The sequence below is a fragment of the Lissotriton vulgaris genome, unplaced genomic scaffold, assembly GCF_964263255.1.
Source record: "Lissotriton vulgaris unplaced genomic scaffold, aLisVul1.2 SCAFFOLD_262, whole genome shotgun sequence".
Taxonomy (NCBI): domain Eukaryota; kingdom Metazoa; phylum Chordata; class Amphibia; order Caudata; family Salamandridae; genus Lissotriton; species Lissotriton vulgaris.
In genome coordinates this window covers 951,668-972,671 of record NW_028253771.1, presented here as the reverse complement: position 1 = coordinate 972,671, position 21,004 = coordinate 951,668, and the positions used below count along the sequence as shown (strand labels likewise).

The following is a 21,004-nucleotide window of genomic DNA, read 5'->3' as shown; positions in this document are numbered from 1 at the left end:
TCTCTTTCACTGAGATCCAGTCAAAAGGATAAACAACTGGATAATAACCTGCATGTCCTGGATTAATTGACGTGTAGGGAATGCTTGGTAAAGCATCGTCTCTGGGAAGGCTCTAATGAAGGGAGCCTCTGAGGACCATACAGGTGTGACTTCAGTGCATTGACAGAAAAATCCAGTAAAGTCAACACATTTACCATTGTCTGAAAGTAGTCCATACCTTCCTAATGGGAGCCCACTTTCAACAACCAGTTATCAAGGTACTGGAAGACTTGTATCCTCAACCTCTAAAGATGGGCAGTGACCATCACTATCATTTTGTTGAACACCTAAGGCGCACTGGTAAAGCTCTAATGGACCATTCAGAGCTGATAGTGCTCATGACCTGCCTGAAACCACAAGTAACTTCTTTGCCACTGCAGAACGGGGATGTGGAAATAGGCGTTCTGCAGATCCAGCAAAACCATCCAGCCTCTTATATCCAGGGCAGACAGAATGTGGGCCAGGGTGGGTATTTTGAACTTATCCTTCTTGAGGAAGAAGTTCAGAAGCAAAGATTCAGGCTATGAAGGAGGCCTCAGACTTTCTTTGGCACTAGGAGGTAATAGAAGTACAAACCAGTCCCAACTTTTGATGACAGCCCCCTCTCTGACTCCCTTGTCCAAGGATGTGTGAACATCCCCTCGCAGAATGGATAAGTGGTCATCCGGAAGTTGTTGTGGTGTAGGAGGCATGTTTGGAGGAGTGGATAGAAAAAAATGCATCCATTTTGAACAATCCAGGGCACCTGTCTATGTGATGTAATGCTTTCCCCCCCTAGGGAAGTAATAGGTGACCTAACCTCCTGTCAGGACAATGGGCACTGCTGACGGCAACCTAAAGTGCTCTTGCAGTGGTTGCAGGTAGAGGGGAAGAGCTGGGTAGTATATTGATCATTGGGACCTGGACGCTGGCAACCAGATCCCAACCTCTGCCTCAAAAAGTCTGACGGAACTCCTATTGCTAGACCAATGTTTGTCATGGCTTCAGCTTGAATCCTCTTCCGAAACCTTCAAAGAGGCAAATTTGGGTGTGCAACTGTCACATATGGGACGCCGGTCCGAAGGAGGGCACTGCTGCTTTGCTCTCCTTAAAGCAATCCTGTCCACTTTCACTCTGAAGAGACAGGTGCCGTTGAATGGCATGTCCATTAAGGATTGTCTGACATCACTGGAAAATCCACACTTCAAACGAAGAACCACATTGGTACCAACAGCCCTATCTAATCAATAAATGGTGTCCAGGCCCGAGTGGACGATATATTTTACTGCACTGTGACAACCCTGTATAATTTATTGTGGGTTGGCCCAAAGGTCACCTGGGACTGATGGCAAGATATTGGTCCAAAACACAAAATAAAGTGGAGAGAGCCAATACTGCTTTTCCATCCTCCTTCGAATCTCCCTATAATAGAACACTTATTCCTACAGAAGGAGGAAAAACAGGAAAGGGTAGGTGTAGTGTTCAACAGATACATCATCCGGGGACCCTGGTGTGGGATGTTCCAGGAGAAAAGCTTGATCTCTCCTGGTACAGGCATATGTCTCCTGGCTCATTTCCCTCAAACTTGCAATCCCAGATGGCCTTCATGGTCTTCAGATTCATCCAAGGGCCTTTGTTGGACAATGTTAAGTCTTGTGAGGAGCTCAAATACCAAATAAAACCTTTGTTGAGGATCCATCACTGACACTTGGCTCGAATCGGTCTTCTTAGGGACCTATCCCTAGGACACTGGAAAAACTTCAAAAATTCAGTTTGTCTGGCAGGACACAATTGAGGGATCAAGCACCAAATCCTTACCAGAAGGCGCATGAAGAAAGGAACTGGTGCAGAGGGGTTTACTAAGTAGGGGTTCTGATGTCACATCTGGGACAGGACAGATGCGACGCTGAGCCACACTACACCACTTACCGACGTGCAATGGAATTGCAGAAGAAAATTCTCCAGATCTAGTCTGATGCCTGCGGGTATTCTCATGATGAGGAATCTGCAGTTAGAAGTATCCATCCGAAAAATAATTATGGAATTTCACCATTCAAATCAATCTAATGATAAAAAGTAGTGCAGCCGTATCGAGGATGATGTAATTAGCGATGTCATCATGTTGTCATTCAACATGCCTTTAGTGATTTAATATGTGATGTCAAAGGGCAGTGGATGACGGGGGGCAAGTTAGGGTTACAGAACTATAACTGGAGAATTTCATTTTTTTTAGGTTTTGTTTTTTAGCCATGACTTCATAACTATTTATTTTCTGGTAAAAAAGGTACGTACACACACACACATTTCAGCCATATTATGAAAAATTAACAGGCATTCATGAGAAGATCCCTCACAAGAATAAGGAACAAAGTTCATACGGATAATCTCTAATGCTAATGATAAACTAGTTCAATGTTCAAATAGTTCGAAGTTTGTTTTTCCAAACATAACTTAGGGCTTGTTACAATGGCGGTCGGACACCCTTTTGGAAATCGGGACCGCCCGACAGGCTGTCGGCAGTCCCGTAAGAGGCATTATGATGCAATGCCTATATTTTGTATTGCGGCAGGTGCTTATGGCTGCAGCACATTCCACAATTTAAAAAGGGGTTACTTGCATATCCCTGCACTATGTGGCAGGCACAATACTGTGCCTGCCACACAGTGCAGGGACATATAGGGGGGGCACCATATGTGGCCCCCAGTGCCCAAATCGGAGGGCCAGGGGGAAAAGGGGGACCTGCTACGGGCCCCCAAAGTTCATTTCCACCAGCCTTTTCATGGTGGGTTAATTGCCATAAAAATGCCAGTGGAAAGGGACATTGTAATCTCTACGGTGTTGTCGGACAGGCATCACCACCTTGGTAGGGACTACAACCACATCGCCCGCACCGGCGGGCACATGAAGCTCGTCAGATGCGTGGCGGTCGGTCTTTCAGACTGCGACCCCTCCACCTGCCATCCTAATGTGGCTGGCAGGAAAAATGGTTCTGATGGCAGTGAGACTGCCACTGACAGCCTGTAGGTGGCAGTCTCACCACCATCCTAATCAGGCCCTTAATTCGGGTTTACATTTCTGCTTCCCCCAAATTAGTATCCAGCAAGCTCTTTAAAAAACTGATCTCCAACGATTCATGGATCCAAGCAAACAAGCAGACAATGTGTATATTCTCAAGGAACAGAGTTAGGAATAGGAAATATATACTTAAATACATATAAGCATCTTGATAAAATAGCAGTAGTTGATAGTCTGCAGTCTATAATTGTGTAGGGGAAAATCAGTGATCACCTTGTTACAGCCTTGAGGATGAAGTGTTCCTTACCTTTGTCCATAGGATTTCTGCCAGCTCCCCTCGGTTTTGCACAACAGCCCAGATAAGAAGGTCTAGATTGGAAAAGTGTAGCTGCTCATCAGTCTGAGGTGGTCTCTATTTTAGAAGGAAGAAAACACAAAAAGTTAAATTAAATCAACAGTTTGTGGGGCGGAATCGGGAGCAATTACTCTTACTTCACTATTTAGTGGCCTGGTTTATAAAAATTAGGAATAAATATTGAATGCAGAAAAGGTATTAGGGGGTCAAATGCAGCAGAGCGGGAACACCACCACCATCAACACCACCATAAACTGTTGCAGAGTCTGCAGCCCTAATGAATGTAGCAAGGGTGGGCAGGTTTCCCCAATGGAGTACACTTTCTTTTTCCAGAGTGACAGAAAAAATGGAACCCAGGGCGTTCTAACACCTTCTAGCTGTAGGGGCAACCAAAGACTTTGAGGGAGAAGCATTTTGATGGAAGAAATCTGTAGGGATATATTTATTATCCATACACCACTGGTGTAACGGATAAGGGTGTCAATTGGGCACATGTCATGCGTTCCACTAAAGGTATAAACCGAATTACACATTCAGAGTCTTTATCTTCAATTTAAACAAAGTAGTTTTGGTCTTCATGTCTTCATCTCTACACTTTCTTCTAATTCATGTTTCATGACTAATATCTCATTTTCTCAGGGTTCTTGATTAGTTTTCAAATCTTGTTATCAATAATCATATCCGGCTCAAGTTCATGATCAATCCTAGATTTACCTGTATCCTTAGAGGCCATCACTAATAATCTTCTGTTGTATTAAAAAACTAAACATTTGTGTAACTTTCAGCGTCCCATGAGCCTAGATGAAGTGAACTGCATCCAGCTGTAAACAGTTGCCAGATCAGGTGCAGCCGAACTCAAGAGGCACCTGGGCCCAGATGTTTGGTGATCGAAAAATCTGAGAACCAGGTACAAAAGGTGGGATGGTTGATGGAGAACATGTGAAAACCAAGAAACAGTCCATGATACATGCACCAGATGTGATTTATGAGTCCATAAAAAGGATACGTGGGGGGGGGGGGGCTAAGAGCAGACCGCTAGAGGCTAGGAATCAAAAACAATGTGAAAAGGATGGCGAGATAATGCATGATATGTGCTTAGAGTTAGAAATGGCAAAAAAAACTCAAGTTATGCTCCACAAGAAATGGAAGGGCCTGGCCCTTAGAATAAGGTGGCTCTTGGCATTTCTCAGGCCCTTTCCACACTCTAATTCTTGAAAAAAGTGGACACAAGAAATGTCATACAAGTTTGGAGGAACGTTTTGCAAGGCATGGTGTGCCAGTAGAGTTGGTCATGGACAGTGGTGTGCAGTTGATGTCAGTGGAGATGAGGAAAGTGTTAAATGGGTTGGGGGTTCATCACTGTAGGTCATTTCATTTGCTATTCAGGAGGTAATTGCATAGAGAAAAGGATCTTGAAAGGAGGGTTGCAAGCAGCCGTGTGGGATGGAGGTAGTTGGACTGATGCTCCAGGGAAATTTATTAAGGAACATCACACCACGCCCAATATTACCAATGATAAAACCCTTTACAAGATGATCCATGGGAGAAATCTGTATTCAGTGCTGAACCCCCGTAGTTGAATAGAAAAAAACACAAAGCAGTTGATGGTAAGAGACTGGGGTTTCCAGGTGGGAGACTGGGTGAGAGTGAAGAGCAGGCAAAGAGCTAGAAAGGTTTGTCCTATTTTTCAAGACCTTTGCAAGTGATAAGAGAAGGAAGATGTGTGGTGGAACTGAAGGATGGTAATGTGGAATGTGAAAAGGAATTACCTCTGCATTAAGATGCTGAGAACACGGAGAGACCAAGAAGTGATTAAGGGGTAAGGAGAGATACAGATCTCCTCTTGAAACACTTGTTTTACTTCAAGAAATGATAAGGTGGAGTTTCTCTCTCCACCTCAGGAATGATGTTCCCTTATGCCATTGTGGCAGTTTATGTTGGGGACATAACTCATGTTCACTTCCATTTATATCATAGTATTCTCAGTCGAAATGCCAATTATCAAATTAGAGAAGAGAATCATCATACTATCCTCTGCCATTGATAGAGACTGCATCGCTCCATTTAAAATCAGGAAGATTGACATCAAGGGATAGAAGACCAACCTCAAGATGAAGGCAGCAGCTATTGAGAAATTTGACATCCATGCATGGTGTATATTGTGTGATGTCAAGGCATTCTTGTTTTTCAAAGACACTTTCAAGTGCCAGATCTTTTGCAGTCTTTCTTAAGAAGCACTTTTTATTAGTGCTACCTGATAAAATACAGGTAATGGAGGAGCCAGACCTGCAATCTGCAGATATGTTGAGGGCACACGACACATGTTTCACTACCTCCTTCTTGGAGCCCCCCCAAGGAAACAACTGGAATTATAAATAGAGAAAACAGGATTACATTTAGTTCTTCAGCTTTGCCAATTCAGCAATCCCATTCTCCTCATTTGGGTGTAGTAAGATAAACTATGTAACAAAACAAGTGTCAAGGTATGCCACAGCATGTCCCGCAGGTAGATCCAGCCCCTGTTGTGTAATCTTTGTCACAACTAAAACAGGTGCAACTGCCTCAAGAAGCTCCTAACACTAATTTCCTTTCCAGCACTGGAGAAGGCATTAATTTCATACTCCTTGAAGAAGGTAGCACGCCCGCCCTCCTGATAAATAGGAGGGAAGAGGTAGGACCCACAGGTCCAAAATTCCAAGGAGAAGATCATGTATACAAAGGTATACATGATACATTCAAAGAAATGGCAGAACTGGAAATGATTCTACTTCTTATTGAGACTATAAGAGGAATTATAGTCCATCCTTGTCCCGTAGGTTACGTAAAATAGCCTCTCCTTTGGATAATACATTTACATTTCATGAAGTCCTGATAGAGAACATGAATAGACCTACATATTAGCTCCTCCCTACCACACTCTTTATGTTACTTCAACATAGGGTTCCTCATGGTCATTGACACTGTTAGTGCTAGACCTCAAAGAGCCAGTTATGTATATTTTTTTAGAAGCCATTAACTTGGATAGCAGAATTTCTTCATTTAAAAAAAAAAATACTTTAATAAAAAAATAAAAAATATATATTTCTGTAGAGGTGAACAAAATAAGAAAAAAAGGAATACTCATTCTTGTATATTATGCTTATAGCTTTCCAATCAATTTCAAGAACTGGTTATTAATACCATTACCTTATGGGGTATGTATCAGTTTATTGTTAAATAATGCTAGCGGTTCAGTCCAAATCTGTCCAAAGATTATTATACACACTATATAATTCCTGAACTTATTTATGTGAGAGAGTCCGATGCCAGGGGAAGTGAGTAAGTTACCTGAACAGGCTGTCTTTGCTTTGGATTCCGCAATGGGGTTTCCCCAGGCCGATCTAGAAAAAGAAATTGGACAGAGTCAAATGGGAAAATTATACGGAAAGGAAAGCGGAGGAGAGAACTTACACAATGACACTTAAGTACAACATCAGGAAGGTAAAGGACACTCAAAACTGACAGAAGAAAGTCGGAAAGAGTGTAACATGCCGGGAGGACGTCTCCTTTAGCTGAAACCCAGTAGGACTCACAGGAAGCACAACCACAAGAGGGTACTAGGTATTCAAAAAGGTGGCAGTAGCCGAGAGATCCCCTTGGAGATGATTGGCTTGCGCTCTATAAGTCCACAAAGTAAAGTAGTGATTCTTGGAGTGTACAGGCCAATGTTCCACTCCATCTCTAAGTAATGTTCCCTCTCCTAGAGTTCTCACTGCTCCCAGAACTCAATCCTGAACCCTAGTTTTTTCCATATGTAGGAGGGCAGCAATGTAATCTTATTATTTTCATGTTGGCCATTTGATTTAGTAGCTATGATCTCGCTTTTTTTCTAAACGTTTATACCAAGTCTATTATCTTTACTTTAAGGTAAATCAAGCAATGTGCGTTATTTTTAAGATCCTTTATTCAATTCAAAAACGTCATTTTATTTTGGCAGATCCAGCCAACGCGTTTCATCCCTTATAGGGACTTCTTCTGGGCAGTTAACTGAGTTTCTTTCCCTGCATGCCCATTATTTCAATTCCGGTCACTTTGTTCCATCGATCTCACATCTTACTTGACGTGCTGCTCATTCCCGTAATGACATCCACTTTCTCGAATTTGAGATTGGAGGGCTATAATATATATTGACAAACAAAGAACCCAAGAGGGAGAACAAGAGGACATTACAGGGTCCCACGTCTGATCATAATGATTTTTCATTAGGATTCCTTTTTTGATTTAACACTTGCCTGAGCTTTCTGTTATTTCTTCAAAGGAGCCGTAGGCTGATGTACCTCCTGATGCTCCACCTTTCTCGTCCTGAAGACAGAGTAGAAACAAAGGATGGTTAATGCCAGAGGGAGAAGAGCTCTTTAATACAAATAAGATTGTGCTGCAAACAAGTCTATTAAACATTCCGTATTTCTCTTACAAGACTGTAATCCCAATAAAGCTGCATATGTTAAAAGAATTATTAGCAAGCTTCCTGAGCCATATTTCTGCCTATCCCTCCACAGGGTGGTGTCAGAAGTGGGATAGGAGGAAATGGAAGCTTAACTCTTTAAACCAGCCTATGGCCAACAAAAATTGAAGTGGGTTATGGGAAAGTTTATTTCCAATTCCCGGCAAGAGTGTGAGACTTTTCGAACTGCTCTTCAGTCACGGTCAGAGCAGTTAGAACAGGTCTCCCAGAATCAAGATACTGTCTTATGTAGATTGGATAATGTGCTAGATCGACAAAGGAAGCACATAGCACTGCCGTTACTAGTTTTGCAAAATTAGTTGGGGGAGGAGACACTGATTTTTTTTCTATAATTTGAGAGGATTGCTCAGGTGGCTACATGACCCATGGATCCATGGGCACAGTATTAGTCCATTTCTTATGAGAGAATTACAGTCAGTTTATCGGGATGTAAACTCTAGAAGACCGATACTCTATGAGGACATAAGAAAAGTAAATTAGTAAATGCTGATACCTATACGGTATGCCTTTGACAAATAGGAGACAATGGGAGAGCCACCCCACACATTTTTTTATAGAATAAAAGATTTCGCAGATTGATGACGGAGGACGGCCTCAGCAACCAAGGAGGAAATAGGTGAAAAGATACCTAGAACAATTTTTGAATTTCCTTCAAATGCCAATCCAGCTTTGGGTAAAACAACATAGTCACCTAACCTTGGAGTTGAATGGCGAGATCGCTTGTGCCTTTAATAAGAGTGCAAGAGACTAAGGCGGGTAAAAAAAAATAAAAACATTTAAAAAAAGGTGGTGTTATTCGAAGTGAGATTACCTCACTGAGGAGAGGAGATAACACCCACAATGAAATGGTGCAAAGTTACAACCCAAATTATAAATAAAGCACCTCACCATCCCCGGGACGACAAGATTTTGAATGTGGAAATTATGCCACTTTGAGAGCATCTGCTCCCAAAAGAAGGAGGAAGAAACAATGGAGATTGACTTAGCATGAACATCTCTGTTAATGGGCCAGATCTCCCTTACCATCACTACCCCCTTAATGTGAATGGATCCCCAGTCAAAGCACTCCTAGACACAGGCTGCAAACAGTCAGGAATGACAACGCAAAGGTTTAACCCAAACCGTACATTTACCAGAGTATTAAAATTCACTGTGTCCACCAAGAAAAATGTGAACAACAAACGGTAGAGGTGCTATTCAAGTTTAATAAGCAAATATGTTTATTCGATTTTTCCAACAGTCATAGAAAACCGCAATCCGTTCCATATAATCAGCCGTGAACCCCCTGCCCCCACCTACACAATCCTGCCTCCTTATGTACAATCAGTGGGCCGATACCATCTGGTACTGAGGACCTGCACTTTTATTTTGAGAAGGAGAGTACCTGTACTTCTCAAGAGCAACATAATACTTTTAATTGGAGAGTACTGACACTTCTCAGAAACAAGCAGGTACTCCGGTACAGGGTGCCTGCACTTCTACATTTCCATTTAAAGCGCAGCGTACAATGCATATTGCCCTTGCCTTTTCAATGTCACCTTCCTCCCCCATCCCCAGAGAACCAGGGGCAGCAACATCTTGCTTTCTGTATTAGTCATGTGTTGTTGGATGGCTGCTCGCAGCTATAACACTAGGCGTCTCAAGTAGCCTATTGATCATAGTCTTCCAATCATATCAGGTCCTCTACACCTTTTCCATCCATTCAGGTGTGTCTTGTGTGTTGCTTGTCTGCAGTCGCCCATTCTCGCAGGTCAGTTGCCCAGAATTTGGGTTCCGGTGCTCAAGTCACCACTCAATATATTGCAATCCGTCAACGCGTATCAGTCCCAGCATCACCATTCTGGTCTGCATTTTTGAGAGTTTTTGTTGCAGTATCTTAAAGGTCAAGGCATTGATTGACTGAGCTTACCAGCTCCAGCCCTATTATGTGGTTGATCAGGGTCATCACCTATGTTCAGAAGTCCAATAAATGAAGGCACACCCAGGTCATGTGCAAGAAGATAGCAGCTGGCAATTTACACCGAAAACAGCTGTCTGACTAGTGAGGTACATCTTGGCTAGTTTCTATGTCGTCAGGTACTTTCTATGAAATAGTGGACCTATTTGAGCTCGAATCTCGCGTTCTACAACACCCATTTTCCTTTTTTCACACTCTTCCATTCTGACGCAGTTCCATGCCCTCACAGTCCCTAACCCATCTGTCTTTAGCATGTTCCATTGAGCCCCCCATGTCTTTCACTAGATACATGTACAGTTGGGTTCTCAGTTGAAATTCAGACAGCTGCAGAATTTGGGACAGTGTCATGTGTTCCTGTGGCACATCTGGAAAAGATATCCCTCAGGTGGTATAGGGCTAGTCATGCGTAATGTAAGAACTGTCCAGGTTCCAAACTAAATTGCTCCTGTACCTGTGTGAAGGAGAGAAATCGCCTATCATGCATAAGTCCCCCACCTTCAGGTATCCCCACTCCAGCCATTTCATATAATTCATATCTCTGCAGTCTATGAAAGGGCAGTAATGACCACAGGGGCAGTTCATCAGCAAAGAGGACCCTCCGAAAGATTCTGCAAAGTCACACATCCAGCCATGAACAGAAAAGGTACGGAGAGTCCTTGAGGATGCCTTATCCCATCAGAAAGAGCTCTGGCAGGATGATGCCATAAGGTCCAGCCAGTATCTCTCATTTCGGTTTAGTTCATCATTGAACCTGCACATGGCATGTCTGCGGCTGGGTCGCGGCATAATATAAAAACTGGTCCGCCAGGTGAAGCCCCCGCAAGCCAAGGGTGTTCCAGAGTTTCTAGCTGCACTCAGCTTAATTTTCCTGCCCCTCAATGCACCCAGGAATCTGTCCAGTTGTGCAAATGTAGCATTCGGGACTGGACACAGTGTTATGAACCACAGGCAGCGCTGCAAAAACACAATTTTAGCTAAAGCCATCATTGAGAGAGGGAGGACCACCCATACCACTACCGATCGGTCTAGACCAGTCAACACTCTGCCTACATTTAGGCCATATTGAGCTTTAGACCTGCAACACCCAGATAACAAAACTCCTGTGTTTCCCATTGCAGTCCCAATTCCCAGGGGAGGTCTCAGTCGCCCCAAAGTGAAAAGCCTGAACTTAGCCGGATATGTGCGTAAGCTGGACATCTAAGGGAAGGTGTCCAGTTCCTAAAGGGGTGGAGACCAACAACTCGCTCAGATACACTAGGGTGTCATCTGTATACATCGAGACAATGCGCTGCGTTTACGTCATTTGGATACCTCAGGGACCCAGCCTCAGCTGCATCCTATAGGCCAGCAGCTCCCACGTGAGTGCAAAACGTAACAGGGCAAGGGGACCCCCTTGTCTGATGCCCCTTCCCAACTTTAAGGCTTCTGAGACCAGGCAGCTTGTACATGCTCACAAGACCGGATCCGTATTTAGGGGTTGTGTCTACTGTATAAACTGTGATCCAAAGCCCATTATACAGATGACCCCCCTCATATAATGCCAGGCAACAGTGTCAAATGCGAGTCCAAGTCTAAGATCCCGAGTGTAAGCACCTCATCTGAGGACTCTACCTTGTGTGAGACATGATTCAAGTGCTGAATGGTGTGAATTGTGCTCCTAGCATGGGTAAAACCCATTAAGCCACAGAGTACTAGGATTCCAGCACCCGAAAGAGTCCGTTAGTCAGGACCTTGCACAGCATTTCAAGGTCAGCATTAATCATCAACAGAGAATGTTAGAATGTTAAAAAATTTTAATACCGCGCTCATACACCAATTGGTTTCTTGGCGCTCGAAGACAGTGGAATAGGACGCAGGGGGTGTGGACAGCTAACCGTGAGCAAGGCGGAACAAATGAGTTTTTAAAGATTTGCGAAAAGTGGGATAGTCAGGGGTGAGCCGAATAGGGAGGGGAAGGGAGTTCCAAGTGAATGGGGCAAGGAAGGAGAAGCCAGCACCACCGTGCTCCTTACGTCTAAACCTAGGGGTGACCAGCAGATTGTGGGCAGAGGATCTAAGGTGTCGGGGAGGAGTATAAGGGTGTAGGCAGAGAGAAATGAAAGCAGGAGCAGAAACAAAGAGAGATTTGAAAACAGTGCAACCAAGTTTGAAAATGCATCGTTGCGCAACCGGGAGCCAGTGCAAGGTTTTTAACAGCGGGGTGACATGTTGATGTTTTGGTTGCTGGAAGATTAATCTGGCAGCCTGGTTTTGCACCAGTTGAAGTCGTTGAAGATGGTAGGCTGGAATCCCCACGTATAGACAGTTGGCATAGTCTAAGCGTGAGGTGACCAGGGCCAAGATGACAAGAATAAGAGCCTCTGGGGACAGGTACCTTCGGATCTTCCCGATCCTGCGGAGATGGAAAAAGCAGGCCGAGGTAACAGCATTAATATGCGGCCGCATCGAGAGATCGCTGGAGATGACAACACCTAGGCTCTTCACGGAGTCAACTGGGCAAGGGGGGGGGGGGGGCCGAGGGCCGGAGGCCAGAAGTTGGAAGTCCAAGGATGAGGGGGCCCACCTATCAGGACCAGCTCTGTCTTACTAGGATTGAGCTTCAGCTGGCTGAAGTTCATCCACTCATAGATGGAAAGCATGGTGGTTTGGAAATTAGAGCGGGAGAGAGGAGAAGAGTCGATAGGAAAGATAAGTTGCAGATCATCTGCATAATTAAAAGTGGTAACAGAAGAGTGACGGAGGGAGACCAGAAGAGGCTGCATATAAAGATTGAACAAAAGGGGGGATAAGGCAGAACCCTGGGGGACACCGCAAGAAAGTGAAGTTGAAGGGGCAGAAAAGGAGGATAGGTGTACAGATTGGGTCCGAAGTTGGAGAAAGGACACAATCAAACAAGACAGGGCCAGGCCCGAGATCCCAGCATTTCTGACACGGTCGACCAAAATGTCGTGGTCGACCGTGTCGAAAGCGGCCGAAAGATCAAGTAGCACCAGGGCCTGGGCCAAGTTCTTATCCGCCCCCTGTCTCAGCGTGTCCATGACCGCTGTCACCACTGCCTCCGTAGAGTGGGAGGGTCTGAAAACTGCCTGTTGATCATCGAGGAAATGAGTCTCCTCGATGAAAGAGCTCAGGCAACGGGTGACATAGGTTTCCAAGACCTTCCCAAGATATGGGAGAAGGGAGATAGGTCGGTAGTTGCCCAGTACCGCGGGATCGGAACCGGGTTTTTTCAGGATAGGTACCACCACAGCGCTTTTGAACGCATTGGGGACAGAGCCTATGGAGAGTGAACGGTTTAGAAGGTCCAGAGGAGGGTCGGGACATGCCATAAAGGCATCTCTAAGGATTTGTGGGGGGCAGCAATCCTTGGGAGAGCCTGAGCCCACAGCCGAAAGTAGAGAGCGGAAGGTGTCTAAAGAAATCGGGGGAAAAACATTCAGGGAGTGGGGATTCGAAGGAGGAAGGGCGCTGATGTGAGATGTAGTGTTAGGGGGAATATTGTTTTTGATTGTGGCAATTTTATCAATAAAAAAAGAATTGAGGGAGTCGCACAAAGCTTGTGATGGCTGAGGCTGAGGTGTTACACGGTCGGGTAGAGAAAGTTCAGCGACAATTGAAAAAATTTCTTTAGTCTTGGATGCAGAATTAATTACTTTTTGGGAAAAATAAGCAGATTTTGCCAGGATGATGGATTTTTTGTAAGATTTAAGTAAGTCAGTGTAGACAGACTTCAATGAGGGATCATAGTTACGCCTCCATCGGCGCTCAGCCTGACGAAGAAGGAGTTTGCTGGCCTTGAGTTGGTCAGTGAACCAGCGCTGAGCGTCGTGGGGTCGCTTCGATTTAATGGATTTGGCTGGCGCGACTGCGTCACTGGCTTGAGACAGCCATTGATCCATTGCGGCTGCTTGGGAGTTCAAATCGGAGTGACTAGGGGGTAGGGTGGAAGCAAGGGTCGAATGGAACAAAGAAATATCGGCGTGCTTCCAATTGCGTGCGGAAAAATTAGAGGTTGGAGGGGGCGGGTGGGTGCAATGATTTGTAGGGCAAAAGAAATAAAAAAGTGGTCGGACCAGGTACAGGGGTACACCAAAGGAGAAGAAATGTCCAAGTTAGTGGTCCACACCTGATCCAGGGTATGGCCCTTGATGTGAGTCGGAACAGAGATATGTTGGGAAAGATTTAGGCCAGATAAAAAACCAGAAAAATCAAGTGACACGGAGGATTCAGAAGGGTCGGATGGCCAGTAATTAAAGTCACCAATGATCAGGATCCTAGCAGAGTTAATGGTTAGTTGCGAAATGAGATCGCTGAACAAAGATGGGAAAGAGGGCATGTTAACAGGGGGACGGTACACTAAAACACAAATGAAGGAGTGTTTGGGAGAGGAGAATTTCAACATAAGAATGTCGGAGTTCAATATAGGAGTGGTTGTTAAAGAAGTGAATCTGTAGGAAGATCTGTAGGAAGTCAACTCCAATGTGACATCCCCTCTTTCAAGATGATTAGCATTGCCGCTTCCCTCATAGAGGGCCGGAGCATTCCTCTGTCTAGCTTCAAGGAATACCTATGTTACTTTTCCAGGAAAGTGTCAGACAAGATTTGACAGAGGTCTGCTAGGAGCCCACCTGCCCCAGATGTACCCCAGAGCACATCAGCTAGGGCTTCCTAGGTTCTTCCAGCTCCAGCTGCTTCTCCAAGGCCTGATACTGCTCTGCTGTGAGGCAGTTCCATCTCGGGGAGGGAATGTTTTAGATCCTCCCAGCCAGGGCCTCCTATTGGAGTGAACCTCAACTGCAAGTAAGTTAAGCAGGAGGTGTTTGTGCCCTCTCTGTTAACAATAGTGCTGCCTCCCTTGCGTGTAGCAACAGTATATGCATGTCTGGCCTGTCTCTTCAGCAACCATGATAATAACTTCCCGAACGGGTCACCTTTCCTGCACATGGATGAATTTCTCCAGTCTCGTCCAGGTGAGCACATCTGCATTTTCAAGGCCGTAAGCTCCTGTATGTCGTGGCCATTTGAGCACTCATTCAGTCTTGGTATGCTGGTTTGCTCGCCAGTTGTCTGTGCATGACATTTACTTATTGCCAAGCATTCCCTCTGGAGGGCACCTTGCATGTCTCCCACTCCAGAGCTCTGAAAAAACAAGGCCATATAATTTTGTACTAAGAATGCCGCATCTGTCAGGGCCTCTGTTTGCAGGCACCACAGTGGTATGCTAGGTCTGTGCCATCCCAGTCTCAGAGTCAGAAGTAGTGGACAGTGGTTCAATAGATGAAACACAAAAGAGAGGGCCTGAGGAGATTTAAAGACCTGCAGGGGCAGGGACAAACAAAATAGTACGCTTCCCCCCTGACATTTTAGACAATGCGTGACTTTTATTCCCAACTGTACAGCTCACAAGCAACACCCGAGACCTCGGCATTAGGAGAATATTTTGATTCAGTAGGGCTGGTGTGGTTCAACAATAGTACCTTGATATAACATTCACTGTGGAAGATGTGCGGGAAGTGATTGGCGAAATGAAAGCGGACAGGGCGCCAGGGACAGACTGCCTCATCACGCAATTTTATAAAGAATATGCTGAAGATCTGGACCCGCCTTTTGGATGTGTACCAGGAGGCATTGGCAAGTGGCGTCGTTTCCGCATCGATGAGGGAGGCGATCATCCTCGCCCTCCTCAAACCAGACAAGGACCCCGAGAGTTGTGAATCTTGCCGTCCCCTTTCGTTGATTAATCAGTGCCAAGATCTTTGCGAAACTCCTGGCCACTAGACTTCAACCACTGCTTCCAATGATAGTCTTGACTGACCAATCCGTCTTTGTGCCCGGAAGAGCCACTTCGCATCACATTAGAACCTCTTTTGGGTTGCTTCATTATTTAGCGCCAAGCCTACCTGCTGCCGCTGCGCTACTAGATGCCTCAAAGGCATTTGATTCTTTGGAATGAGGGTTCCTTTTTCCCCTCCTTCACAGAATAGGATACAGCCCGACCTTTATAAAACAGATTCAGCTCCTTTACACACAGCCCACAGTGCGATTAAGGGTAAACGGGTTAATATCGGAACCAATCGCCATAACCCGTGGCACCAGGCATGGGTGCCCTTTGTCACCCCTGCTATTTGCAATTTCGACCGAACCCCTGGCTGCGAATCTATGACAACACCATGCCAACAGGGGACTAGGCTTCACTACTAGGGCCCTTACTGTGTCCATGTATGCGGACAACATGCTGTTCATGGTACGCCCGAAGATAACCTGGCCCCTATGATAAGGGAGGTGATACATTTTGGTAGGTTATAAGGAGTACACATTAATGGGAATAAATCTGTGATACTCCGTCTCACATCTGGCACACAGAAATTCGACCCTGAATATTGGGTGAGGTGGGCTTTGGACTGCCAATTCTGGGCAGGTGGTTGCATGGATTGAAGATAGAATCAAGAGATGGAAGACACTTCCATTCTCACTAGCGGGCCAAATAGCGATAGCCAAAATGATCGTATTGCCTAAATTGTTATAACTTTTCGCGAATCTGCTGCTAACTCTCCCACTGCATTTCTTTGGAAGATTGCGCTCACTCATGATTGCACTGGTGTCGGCTGGGGGAAACATAATTTACTACGAAGTAATTACCACTAGTAACGTTTTCCACGAGTCACTTACCACGAAAACGTCTTTTAAACGCGGGTGCCTTCCACGACCTCCACTACCACGCAAGTACGTTCTGCGTGGGCTGGGGGGGAGCCATGGAATTCCTTCCAGTCGTAATGCGTGGGCTTGGGGGCTGGGGGGGGGGTGCTTGGGGGGGCTGGGGGGGTCTCCCCCCCCAAAAAAAAAACAAAACAAAGGAGCAGGTTACATAGAAAATAAAAATACGCACTTCAGTACCACTGAAGAAAAAGGAAAGTGCCTCCCCCAAAGACGTGCCGTGTACGTCAAAATAGCAGTCCGTTTTTAATGTTGGTAGACGTGTTTTGACGCTTGTTTCGATGGTGGATGGAAGCAAGGGCTGCTGGTGAAAGACGGGAAGGTGTAAGGTAAGTAAATAATCTTTATTTAAAATATATAAATATTTAAGCGAACAGTAAAATAAAAGAATTTATAAATCTAGGGTAATTTGTTGTTTTTGAATGTTGAAAAAAAACGATCGATTGGGTTAAGCAGTTACTACAAACTCTAGACATACTTTTTTTGCCTATCAGTTTCATTATGTTTCATTTGTGCTTAGTGGACGTTTCTACGCGTGTTATAATCCATTGTTGTAAATTCCAGCGTGGTAAAGCCACTTGCGAACTAAAATTCGCGTGGTAATGCCATGCGTGGAACTTGCAATCGTGGTAAAATCATATATTCGTCGGCTGGGGGTTAACGCATCGCATGGGAAATGATGACACTACTGCAGAACCAAGGCGGGATGGCAGCTCCGGATTATGCGTTGTACGCTTACAGCACGCAGGTACAATTCCTGCACTTCTGGGCACATCCCACACCCTACCAGCCACACGTAGCTATAGAAATAGATTGAGCAGCTCCCCTACCAATATCTACAGTGCTTTATCAACCATACAAACGCCCACGGGGAGAAATAGATCTACACAAGTTATGCGATGGGCATGGAAGGGAATCTCCAAAAGAGCTCACCTGGGGTTATTATACGCACCAGCCGTACCCCTTTTCAACAATCCCATGTTTCTCCCACTATAGGAGCGAAAAGCTCAAGAACATGCAAACGCACACAGCCTAGCAACGGGTGGTGACCTTTACCCCAACAACACATTCATAACACTTTAGTGCCGTCTGCTCCACGGAGAGCACATTTGTTAGACACGTTGCTGTATTACCAGCTCCCTGTGTCCTGCAGAAGTAAATTCCCCACGTTACCAGAACCTCTGCCCACCCTGCCGGCGCTAGAAAATGTTTTGAAGGTAAAATCGGGACGGAAACTCAAAGAATCTATAAAAACACACAAAAAGCTTCCCCGCTAAAAGTTCCTCCCTCCCAGGCTGCTTGGGATATGGAATTGGAGGCTCCCCTCACAGAGGCCCACATGCATCATTGTGTCATTTTGCATTTCTTAATTTGCGAAAAATAAGGAATCGCAAATTAAGAAGTGCAAAATGCTATGCATCATTTTTTTTGGTATTTCTTTGTGATTCGGTAAAAATCGCAATTTTTACCGAATCCCAAAGAAATACCGAATTCTTAAGTTAATTTTCGCAATTCCCATTGATTCCTATGGGCCAAAAGGCCCATAGGAGTCAATGCAAATTGCGAGTGGCACTTAGAAAATTTCATGGGTGCAGGGGGGGGTCCAAAGGACCCCCCCATGCACCCCTGAAATGTATTTTTCGCATCATGTTTCACACACACATGTCCTAAGGACATGTGTGTGTGAAACATGAATGTTGAAAAAAAAACATTGAAAGCATTTTAAACACTTTTTCCAAATTTACCGAGTGGTTCAACCACTCGGTAAATTTGGAACCCTAATTGCGAATTTCCACTTGTCAAAGTAATGATGCATTGCTTTTAAGAAGTCGCACATCTGCGACTTCTTAAAAGCACCCGCAATTTTAGAACTCGCAACAATGTTGTGAATTCTAAAATTGCTTCATGCATCCCAAAAAGCACTTTTGCATTCGCAAACGGCCGATTTTAAGGAATCGCACCGTTTGCGAATGAAAAAGTGCTTGATGCATGTGGGCCAGAGACACAATGGAAGCTGAGTTGTCAACAGCTAAAGTGCCTGTCGCCAAATTATCGCCTCCAGCTTACATTTCAAATTTTTACATCATATATACTGCACTCCCATACACTTGCATAGAAAGGGATTGCGAGAGGATGATTGTTGGAGATGCGGCTCTCCCCACGCTAACTTTACACACCTAGCCTGGAGTTGCAGGCCTATAGCACAATTCTGGTTGAAGGTTTAGGAGCATATTAAAGACATAACCGATCAGGACCTCCCACTCACACCACTCGTGACCCTGCTCGGAGTGTTGGAGATGGTACCCCCTAAATTGCGCAAGCTGCCCTCCCTGCTCCTATTGATGGCAAAAAGGCAGGTTGCTCTTCACTGGGGCACAATGCGGCCCCCACTAGCCAAAGACTGGATTACACAAGTCATACACTGCAGCACACAATTTTCCACATTATGGAAACTTCCGCCACTCAGATCCCGACCAAAAGATATATGGGAACCATACATAACTTGGCTGAACTCTAGAAATGTAGATGTTTAATGTATCAACTACATGCCTGATGTGTCCAACGACAACACTATGGAATGGTATTGTAATGTATGGATGCAGAGTAGAGGTGCTGAAATGTCTTCTCATTTCTTTCTATTGGAGTATAATATTGCAGATGGAACTGTAGAGACCCCGGGTCCCCTGGCTATAAGCGCAACCCAGCCATGTCAACCTAATCATTATAACATAGCACTGCAATGTTTGTTATTTTGTGTTGGTTGTTTTATGATGAAAATGCAAATAAGCAATTTACAAAAAAAAACCTGCAGGGGAGACTCCCCCAAAGAAGAACTAACTTGAGACAAGTTGGTGCACACAAGACAACGGACACAGGCTGCAAATCAACAATCTACTTTTTGGCGCCTTCTACCTATCAGAGTACATTTCCCATTTGGTGCTTGCAGTGTTTGTGCACAAACGTCACATTCGACGAACATTGACATAGGCACTGACAGACCATGGAGCAAACTCATCCCACGAATTGTAATGGAGTGTTATTTATTTGAAAAAGCTAATGAGAGGCAACACACAAAATCAACAGGTTATAGTGTACACAACGCAAAGTACAGCCTTCAGATGCTGGTTGCAAGTCTTTTATTTTTCAAAAGTCCTTTTTGTTTATGTGGAGAACAGAAAACGCGTTTCACCCTTCACAAGGGCTTCTTCAGGGCAATATGTGGTTGCCAGATTCATGTATCCGTATGTAGGTACCAGCAATGAGTAAAGTCACAAGAAGTTCCTATGGTCTAGAGCAAGTGCCCTTATTGAGTTTAGCGCACTCACCAGGAAGTACAAAGAAATGTATCCCTTATAATATCAGCAAGGAAGAAAGACTGGCATTCACCTCGCTAGGACAAAATGACTCCATAGTCATAAAGGCGGCCGACAAGGAGATTGGGCAACAGCTGGAGTCCTTGAGAGTTACCAACCCGTTCCAAGAGACCCCACTACGGAGCTCAGAATCCTAATAAAGGAAGTGACCCAGGTGGGCCTGGTTGAAGGTTTTTTGAGCCAGAAGGCGTTTGAGTTCCTAAACCAGAAGGAGCCACGTATTCCAACCATTTACACCTTGCCAAAAGTGCAAAAGAGACTTGAAAACCCACCAGGTAGACCAATTGTTTCAGGGTGTGGGTCGGTATTGGAACCGAACCAATTTTTAGATCATTTTTTGCAGCCTTGGGTTCCCAAGACCACATCCTTTGTGCGCGACACTATGCACATAATACAGCTACTCGAAGATCACCCCTTTGATCAACAAACAAATATTAGTCACTATGGATGTATCATAGCTCTATACATCTATTCCACAGGATAGAGCTACTGAAGTCATTAGAACTGTGCTTGATTTGAGACCATGGCCACATTGGATACCTACCTCTTCTCATCACGTTCCTTGAAATAGCAATGAAGAGGAACTATTTTGTGTTTGAAATTTTATTTTACTTTCCGTGCAAGGGAGTGTCTATGGGAACTACATATGCCCCTAGTCTAGCAAACATCTTTTTTTTTTTAAATATATTTTTATTGCAGGAATCAGTAAAACATTACAATAGTGACCAGCATCGTATTACAAAAAAAAACATATATACCGGTTAGACCCACCGACCCCCTTCCATAACGTTTGCATATTGTACAGCAGCCCACACCCCTGGGGTTGGGCGGCAAATACAGCTGGGGTCCGTAGGATGCTGGAGCTGGTCCGGATAACACTCTGTCCGTCATCTGCTTTTCTGAAACAAACCCAAAACCTCTAAAAGAAACCCCCCCACAAAACCTCAGTGATTACGAAACCCCCCCTTCCCCCCCCCCTCCCACCATCAGCGCCGGGGAGCTAACCAACCTAGGAACCACTGCTTGACCCATGGGGAAGGTAGTAGTGCTGCTAAAGCCAATGATTA

General features: G+C 44.8%; 1 protein-coding gene across 1 annotated transcript in view; it reads right to left on the bottom strand.

The window, feature by feature from the left end:
- LOC147660770 (transient receptor potential cation channel subfamily M member 2-like) overlaps positions 1 to 21,004 on the bottom strand; it is a 979,384-nt gene that overhangs the window by 693,020 nt on the left and 265,360 nt on the right. The window contains exon 15 of the mRNA XM_086951478.1: positions 3,341 to 3,445. Within this exon, the coding sequence (XP_086807604.1) occupies positions 3,341 to 3,445 (105 nt within the window). The remainder of the gene's footprint in view (positions 1 to 3,340; positions 3,446 to 21,004) is intronic.